Source organism: Colias eurytheme, chromosome 7 (genome assembly GCF_061535395.1).
Source record: "Colias eurytheme isolate Ceu_HAF_F1 chromosome 7, ilColEury1 Martin Lab GWU primary, whole genome shotgun sequence".
In the NCBI taxonomy this organism is placed as follows: Eukaryota; Metazoa; Arthropoda; class Insecta; order Lepidoptera; family Pieridae; genus Colias; species Colias eurytheme.
The window spans coordinates 3,252,724-3,262,065 of record NC_142986.1 but is presented as its reverse complement, the minus strand read 5'-3'; the positions used below and the strand labels follow the sequence as shown (position 1 = coordinate 3,262,065).

Below are 9,342 nucleotides of genomic sequence, written 5' to 3'. Positions count from 1 at the left end.
CTAGTCTGATTCTTCTATTCTAACAATTTGTAGGTCCAAGTATGAAAAGATTTATTAATTTCAATTTTTATGTTTAACATTTTAACTATTTGTATACCTACGTTTTAACTATGAAAACTTCCTTAGCAATGATGCAATCGATAGATGACAAACATTTTAGAAATCTTATACTTAAGTAAAATAAGCAATTGTTGTACCTATTAACAACTTTATTTTAGTTAAACCTATGTAATAAATATTGTAGTAACATTATTAGTAACGGCTCTCGTTTATTGTGTACCTTTTAATTAAAATGAAATTACGTGTCGTCACAAATAATAATTTAATGTTAAGTTTTTTTTACGAGTTTGCCAAGCTTAGCTTGTTTTTATTTAGTTTATTGCACAATTTTACATCTCCAACATTTTGTTTTTTGCAATAAAATCTGTGATATTATAGTTAAATTACAGGATCAGGTAAATTTAAAAATTATGACGTACGTGAAGTAGGTACGTAAATTAGTGTCAAAGTGTGATTTGTCCAGGCGCTAAGAGCAATAAAATTTGCTAATAAGGGCGAGAATACATGAATGAAGTACTATTTTCTGTCAAGTGTTACTGAATTGAAAGTGTTATTACACTTGAATTGAATTATTCTTGATTTCCAAATGCTAGAAAGTAAAATTTATTGCCATTCTAGTTTACATCCTAATCAGTATGGAAGGATGCATTTTTGACATAATGTATTCTCGCCTTATAGCATATGAAAGCTTAACAGTGATACTAACTGCCATTTTAAAATTTAAATATACAAGTGTATGATAATATACAAACTAACATGTACCATTTCGGATGCTTGAGAATTTACATATTATTTTTAATGCGTTTTAACTTGCCCTAATTTTTTTAGTATCTGATTTAATAGCTTTAGTCTGTACCTGCCACATGAAATAAGTTAAAATATAGTTATGGCAGTATTATGTGACACAGTCTTATGTTTATTTTAAAATGTTTTATTAGTAGTCATAATAGACAAATAAATGGAATGAATGAATCATTATTGTTTTATTTAATATCACATTAAAATAATTCCTAATCAAGAACAGACATAATATCACAGAATATCTCAATCTTCCACCCATAGCTTCTTACCATATACAGTTAACATTGAGCTTTGAACGTGGTCCAAAACATGATTAAAAACTTCATTCCAAATCTCATTTTTCATTTCAAATGTCCTTCTTTTGAAAAAGTTTACGAGTATATGAAGTTTGTCGATATTTTTGTTTATTACCATTTCGCGCATATATGCTGCAATCATATGTATATCACAGGATTGTGGTGTCTGACCACTATCAAACCAAGCTCTAAGTAATTCTCTAACTTGCTGCCAAGGAAGACCCAATAAACCTGATCTTTCTTCATTTTTAACATGTTCCTCTTTAGCAATTGGTTTGTTAATAGTTTCCCTTTTATCTAAATTCTGATTTTCTTTTGGTACATGCACAAACTTTTCTAAAAGATTTCTTGAAGTTGATTGTTCTAGTTTTATGGTTTTAGGTGGTCTTCCCCGTCTTTTATTTGGCGATCTTTTAGATCCTAGTATTGGTGATTTCTTTTTAGGTGATGTATTCTTTTTTGGTGTAACAGGTTCTTTTTTTATACTTTGTTTGGATGTAGAGATATTTTTAGGCTCCTCCTTTTTAACATCTATACCACTTACCAAAAATTTACTTATAGCACCTTTAGTTTTAAGTTGATTATTATTCAATGATTCTAATTTGGTGACTTGTATACCGACTCCTCTCATTTCTTTTGGATCTATATTCAATTTTTTATATAGCAGTACCACTTCTTTATTAATAAGTTCAGAGTCATTTGTTGCTACAGCCAATGATGTTGATTTATTGATGACATCACAGAAGCCATGACCTAGAAATTTTGCAGTTTCTACAGGAGCATCTGCAGCTCTGACCATGAGTTTAAGAGTAACACATTTTCCCAAAACTTTGAACTGTTGCATTCTCGTTTCAACTTCTACAGAAAGTTGTCTGAGAAATTCAAAGCATTGTTCATTGTTCTCAAACCTTATCCCATAATTTACTTCTGCAGATACAGATTTTCTAACTGTATGGTATGTCAAGGGATTTCTGTCGCGCCCACGACATTGATCAAATAATTGAGTGCCTGTTTTATTTCCTAAATGACCCTGTAAGCTAGATAAAGTGAGTGATTGCAGTGAACCACAGGTTTGGTGGCCAAGAGCTTCCAATTTTTGGGATATTTGCCTTCCAACCCCTGGCAAATCTTTAAGCTTTATATCAAACATAAAATCTTCAATTAGATTTGCAGTCAAAAAGAATTGTCCATTTGGTTTTGCTTGCTTGGTAGCCAATCTTGCTTGCAAGCGATTTCCTCCAAAGCCTGTAGAACATGGGCAGCCTGTCTTTTCTTTTATTTCTTCCCGTAATACTGTTGCAAAATCTTCAACACTCACATCTAATTCTTTTAATAAATTTGTACAATCAACATACATTTCATCACAAGAAACAGCTTCTATATCTAATGTATACTGTGCAATTGTGTTATATAAAGTATAGGCTACTTCTTTATAACCCTCAAAATCATAAGGGATAGTTTGTAATTCTGGACATAGCCTTAATGCTGCTCCCATAAACATGCCATTTTTAATACCCTTATTTCTAGCTTCATATGAACAAGAGGCTATTTCACTCATAGATCCAAATTTATCATTTTCCTCACCTATGTTATCAACTCTAGTTTCTAATTCAAACCCATCTGGGGATATACCTGTAGCTTTTGATAACTTATTAGCTTGCCTTTGTTTGTAAAGGTTAAATTCAGCTGCTCGATCTACTCCTGTTCTTTTTACTTGACTCTGGCCACCTTTAGAATGTGTAACAGCTATGGGCTGCCCTCTAAGTTCAGGGTGTTTTCTTAAACCAACAGAAACAAAGAAGCAATCCATATCAATGTGCATAATCACCTTATTATATTCAAAATTCATTACAAAACAACTATTCTGGTTGAATGATTTAATATTTTCCTTAATACTGATGCATGCTGGAAATTTGAAATTACTGGTTTCCCTAAGATCATTAATATGCTGTTTAAAACAAGCTCCAAGTTGTGAAATGTGATGAAGCCTTGAATTGTTGTAGAACTCAGATATAAAATTAGGATCTATTGCAGTTTTCGGTCCATTTCTTAAGGTTTTGAGATCTAATTTAGAATCTATTGAACCTGAAGGCAAAGTGTCATCAGTTTTATGTATGGTTGGTTTAACATTTTGTGGGGAATATTCTCTTTTAGTAATCTCCTCTTCAACTTCATCTTTACATGCAATTGGGCATTTTCTAGTTGATAATAATTTATTAAAATTTAACTGTGGTTGTGTTCTTTTGCTACCATAAAGTAAATAATCTTTGTAGTCTAAGAGTCTATTTGCAGATATGCTTTCCGTAATCCATTCAGGCTTTACTACATTAACCAAAGACATTTTCTTGACTTTTGTATCAGGTAAATTTGAAGCTATAACAAAATCTTCACTTCTCTGGTATGTATGATATATACCACCATGTTTCGCCATCAACTCCTTTAACTCATCAGCAGAGGGGATTGTGAAACCGTTTACAAAAATACTCACACCAGAAAATATATCCGAAACTTTATTTTCATAGCAAGCTTTTGAAGTGAACTGATCTTCCAATTTAGATATTTTAGCTTGCATGTAACCGCCCCATCCTTCAAATCCATTATCAGGGAATTTTTCATCGCGGCGCCTCATCTTTAATCAAATATCACTTTTAACTACAATGATATCCTATTTAGTATTTTGTAAAAATAGGAATATTTATATAGATAGTTACCTACGTAGCTAGGCCCTAAAGCAAATTGAATTGTAAAGCATTTGCAGTGTGAACTAAGTGTGAACTGAACAAAATAAAAATTATTTTAAAACTTTTTGAACCCTCTATGTCAATCACAGAGTTAGTACATAAAATAGTAAACAAGATATTATGTGATCACAAATCAATATTCAAATTTTATTCATATCTTCTCGACCATTTCTCAACTCTCAACCATACTATATTACTTGCCCTGTGCTCTCAACAACAAAAATTAAACGTGCGACGTGGGTAAATGTCATTTAATAAATTCATCATTACTGTGTCATTACTTGCTCTGTGAAATTCATGTTCAAACGTTCAAACAAAGCGTTCAAACTTCAAGACGTTCAAGTTCAAACTTCTTCAATGTTCATACTTCATTGACAACATGACATGCGTAGAAAATTTGACATTAATTTGAGACTCGAGTTGAGCCAGGGAAATATACTACCTCCTATTCCTACTCCTACTCCTACTTCCTATTAATTTTAATTAATATTATAAATGCAACAGTTTGTGAGGATATTTGTATATGTGTTTGTTTGTTACTTTTTCACGCAAGTAGTACTGAACTGTAGTCTAAGCGAAACTAAGCGAAAAGTCACGGCGCGAAGCGGCGCGACATTTGCCGATTTGTCTGTGGATAGAGCTCGGGTTTCTATACAAATTACAATCCGTCAATCGCAAACTAAAAAAAATATAAGTTGTCAAACGTCAGGCATGAGCTCAGAACAAAAATAGAGCAAAAATATGTCGAGCATAATATGTCAATGTCAAAAAATTTGAATTTGAATTTTTGTTGTTTGGCTTTGAGATATCGTTGTTTGTTTTGAATATTTATTAAATTTCATGAATTCTCTAAAACTAAAACTCTTTAAAATCTGCTGATGACGTCTTGGTACTAGTTGTAAGGACTTGAAAACTAAGAAAATCTAAAAACCATGTCGGTCATTGATAATGTCCTCATAGCACCTTGGGTTGGCCCTACGTGTTACAAAAACAGTTTAACTGTTGTCGTAGTTTCTTCTAATGTTGATATTATAGAAAATATTTCGGAAGCCTTGATAGAAGTGCACGATAGAGTGAACTTACGTTGGAAATTAGCCGTTTTAAGGTGTTTCAACCTGGAAGATATTGCGAGGCAGTCGGATGTAACAGGGAAAATGGATATAGATTTTGTTATAATAGCAATGGATTCGAGCCGTATTTCGTGTATTGAGTGGGTCAAAAATGTGTTGGATCATGTTCATCCTGACTTGAGAATTCGTCGAACTGTGCTAGTGAATGCAAGTGGGCTTCCAGTAAATGCTATGGCCGTGAATGCAAGTGAGGTGATATATTTTTGTAAAGAAAACCGGTTAGATATGTTAAATGCAAATGCTTTGAAAAAAGATGAAACTAAGAGCTTAGCCCGAAGACTGTTGAATTACATTGAAGTGTCAATTGGAAGTAAAACGGGACTACCCAATATAAATGTGTAAATCTAAGTTTAATTGTATATTCAATAAATTTTTGACGTTTATTTTATGTATTATTTTAATTTTCCTTATACCTGATTGATAATTGAACAACCTAATATGATTTTAACATTATGAAATGACAAGTTTTGAACATAACATTTGTATACTTAGAAGTTTTTCCCAGCTCCTTAATTTTTGCTCAATGCTCAACAAATATTTCTTACTCATTGCTCATAGTAGTTGCCAAAAGACCAAGCGATAGGACTACAATTTAGACATACTTTTTTATGTAAAAGTTGTGTGCAATAAAGTGTTATCTACTCTATTGATTCTATTTTTGAGGGTTAAAAAAAACAACCTTAATCACATTTAAAATTATTTATTATACTTCAATTTTACTACAAAATAATAGGAAGTTTTCTACAGTTACCATTATATTATATATTACATATTATATAGTGAAAACTTAGGTCTTCACATGTGTGCGAAATTTAAGAGTTTGCCTTTAATAATCACTTAAGTAAGATTACCAGTAAATTACTTAACGTCTAACTCAAATACTGCTCATTTATAAAAAAAATGTATATAACTTATAAATAAACATTAGAATAAATTCTAGCATATTATGTAACTTATATGAAATAAAAACAACATTCAGAATGTAATGTTTTAGTATAAAAAAAAAAGAATTAAACACTTAAAATTATCCATCACACAGTTAAATACAATCAATTATTCTAGAATATGTAACTATTTTAGTTTTCAAAATCTTAAAGTCACAAGAGTGACTCATTAACATAAACGTATACAAAATTGTAAGAAAAAGTGATATCACAACTAAACTGCCCGTTACTCGAGCCAAATAAATAGTTCTCACAAAATCACAATCAGAAAAACCTACTCACAATGATAGACCATTTGTTGACAATAATTTGTAATCTCCCGATAAAAATCAATTGGTAATGGAATGAATGTATTGATCATCTATTGATCATCTTACAAATTATCCAAAAATAATTTATCATAAAAAGACCAGATAAAATTTAGTTTCTAAGCCCCTGCTTGTTGTTTTATATCTAGATACAATAGATGAATGAAGCACATAGATTTTGCGTTGAAAGCAAACTATTACATTGCACAGTTGGCTAACTTCCACCAAAACAGAAGACAACTACTATCATTATGCCTTAACACTATCTTCCTGTACTGAATATACATTTATTAGTAGGCTGACATTATTTTTTATTCTATATTTCTGTTATAATCAAAAGTTAAATACTAAATGCAAAAAATGAATCAAATTCAACACCTAAAAAATTATGTATAAAAATGTTTGTCATGTCACTTTATAAAAGCTGTAATACTTTTTAATAATAAAACTAATAAATTGGTGTTAACTCTTACACCAGTCCAAACTCCAAGCCAATGATTATTTTTACCAGATTATTTGTGCAGATATAAGTCAAAATAAAATTCAAATGTATATTTGAAGTCAAGGATAGTGAACAGTTATTCCTTGAAGAATTTCTCAAATTTTAATTATTTCAAAGTTAAGAGGGATAGTCACGTTTCTCTGTGTTTAGTCCAATTACTTTTTGTCGTCAAAATCAGACGAATATCTGCACAAACATTAACACTAAAATAAAAAATCACTGCGAAAGCAAAACATAAAAAATACCTATTACCACATAAAGATGTATTATAATCTAAAAATGCTGACATTTCTACCAATATGTACATTGAATATTTGCTTTTGAATAATCGAATTTCGAAATAGTATATTTGTAGTATGTTGCTCATAAAATTTAGTTTGTATTTTAAGTCATACAGTTCTTGTGAAAATAAGAATGTACATGCAAATATAGACTTTCATTAGGGCCTCAGAGATTCTTTTTGATATGTGATTTAATAGTATTCATATTTATTGTTTCAATGCCTTTCAAACAAATTTTTTCCATTGGAGAATAATAATAGTATTTAAAATTATGAAGTGTATAGAAACATATAATTTGAAAATTGCACACAATGAATATAATAATCATATAAGTTAAACCTGATTGAATAAAACTTAAATATTTAATTTACAATTAGGTTGCAAGATGAAAAAATCATACAACTGTAGCACACTGTTGTGTGTTGCTCTAGTGAAAATATTGTACGAAAAATTGGCTAAACGTAACCACAAAAAACTTTAGACAGAGTTTAACTTTAAGCGCGGGTTCTCTTTAATCTGGTTTTGTCGTATTTTACATAGACAACTATTAAAGTGACAGATCCCTGGTTTAAAGTTAGACTGTGTTTAAATTGTTTCGTGGTAATACCATATGAGATTCATGATATGTGGTGTAGCGCAAGCTGAAGGCTACAAGAATACGCCCATGGTTTGTCTGTCGTTATTCCGGTTGTAATCTCTACGACATCTTCTCATTGCTGCTTAGCACCTTAATATCATTCACTGTACACTTATTTCATAGTTTCACTGTTCTGTAAGCAAGAAGGGAGAATTAATAAAAATATAAATACAGAAAATTAAAGAAAAATTTATGAAATTATATATTTGTACGGTCAACATCATATGTAAAGATGTATTCTTATTAGTTGGATTGAGTGGGCAGATTTGCAGTATTCCATGATGTATAAAAGTACTCTTTATTATTCTTGATGAAGTCTCCATAAAAAAACAGCTTATACACACTATCATGTACTCTATCTTAAACAGATACAGGCGTGCACCCACCAGCCAGGGGTAGTATTATGACCTCTTATTTCCAGACAGTCTATGCCGTGAATTGAACTGACTGGCAAATTTATAATATTATGAACACAATAACCTAATATTAGGAACACAATAACCAGCTATGGTTCATTATTTTATAATATGAATTTTGCCAGTCAGTTCAATTCACGGCGTAAATTGTCTGGAAATGAGATGTCATAATATTGCTCCTGGGTCGATCTACTGTCCCGTACAACATAAAGGCGCTCGCTCACCAGCCAGGTCGATCTACTGTCCTCACCTGCTACTACAACAACAACAAAGGCTTGCACACATTAGGCAGATCGAGTACGACTATCTTCCACACGTCGCCGCCAGGTCGATCTACTGTCCCCACCCGTACAATATAAAGACTCACACTCACTAGCCAAGTAACACACAACATAAAGGCGTACACTCACTAGTCAGAATCCAAGTTGACCACGTCCTCGCTGGGCTTGGGTCTCGCTGCGAGCGGCGGGCGGCCGCGCGGCCTGCCCGAGCGCTCGCCGAGCATCATCTCGCGCGCGCGCTGGTGCTGCAGCGCCATCGCCACCGGGTCGCGGCTGCCCAACCCGCCCGCGTAGTACTTCGCCGCCATTGGCTGCGCGGAAACGCGCACATATTGTATTATACGTTATATATTAAGTACATATATACAATTATTTTATATAATTCGTTAAAAATACGAAAAAAATAAATTCGAAAAAAAAAACAGTGTGTGTGTCAGAAGTGAAACTTCAAAGATACCAAAGTCGTTGCATTATTCCATAACCTTGAAATTTTATTCAAAATGCGCCTAAAGTAGTTTCAATCCAAAAATTGCTACAGGAAAAATAATCATCTTGGTTAAAACTGTGGCAGAATTAGCAAACTTTTTATTTCTATTCACAATATCTATACAAGCAATAAGAACGGAAAACAAAAACAGATACATATTTGAGTAGCAAAAAACAAATCGGCGAAAGCCGTGGGCAAAGTAAATGATGCATGAACACTAACAACAAAACACAAAATAAATGTATCTGTCACATCCCGCTTCCTCCCACGGGAATTTACACAATAATCCTTACGTAGGACAACACAAAGCAACTCACGTTCTGCTGCTGCATGAGCTGCTGCAGGCGCATCTGCTGCTGGCGCTGCCAGGGCGGCTCGTACTGCAGCCCGCTCGTGCCGCCCATACCCCCCCCACCCGCACCACTCGCTACACACAAACACAAAGCAACTCACGTTCT

The 9,342-nt window shown here is 32.7% G+C and overlaps 2 protein-coding genes and 1 long non-coding RNA gene across 3 annotated transcripts; 1 reads left to right on the top strand and 2 right to left on the bottom strand.

Moving 5' to 3' along the window:
* Positions 1-889: 889 nt before the first annotated feature.
* Positions 890-4,199, bottom strand: Rev1 (Rev1 DNA directed polymerase). Its single transcript, XM_090103998.1, has 2 exons — positions 3,869-4,199; positions 890-3,786 (listed from the first exon to the last, which is right to left on the bottom strand). The coding sequence occupies exon 2, from the start codon at positions 3,784-3,786 to the stop codon at positions 1,105-1,107; it is 2,682 nt and encodes an 893-aa protein (XP_089960124.1). The 5' UTR covers positions 3,869-4,199; the 3' UTR covers positions 890-1,104.
* Positions 4,200-4,636: 437 nt separating this feature from the next.
* On the top strand, positions 4,637-5,416 carry LOC149906945 (uncharacterized). The gene has a single exon (XM_090103802.1). It carries the CDS (start codon positions 4,831-4,833, stop codon positions 5,368-5,370), a length of 540 nt encoding a protein of 179 aa, XP_089959928.1. The 5' UTR covers positions 4,637-4,830; the 3' UTR covers positions 5,371-5,416.
* Positions 5,417-6,334: 918 nt separating this feature from the next.
* On the bottom strand, positions 6,335-9,332 carry LOC149906944 (uncharacterized). Its single transcript, XR_016456955.1, has 3 exons — positions 9,202-9,332; positions 8,527-8,708; positions 6,335-7,833 (listed from the first exon to the last, which is right to left on the bottom strand). It is a non-coding gene; the product is annotated as an uncharacterized LOC149906944 (long non-coding RNA).
* Between the last annotated feature and the right edge of the window lie 10 nt (positions 9,333-9,342).

Excerpts from the sequence above, each read along its gene's own strand:
- Rev1 (XM_090103998.1), bottom strand. The coding sequence starts at position 3,786 with ATGAGGCGCCGCGATGAAAAATTCCCTGATAATGGATTTGAAGGATGG.
- LOC149906945 (XM_090103802.1), top strand. The coding sequence starts at position 4,831 with ATGTCGGTCATTGATAATGTCCTCATAGCACCTTGGGTTGGCCCTACG.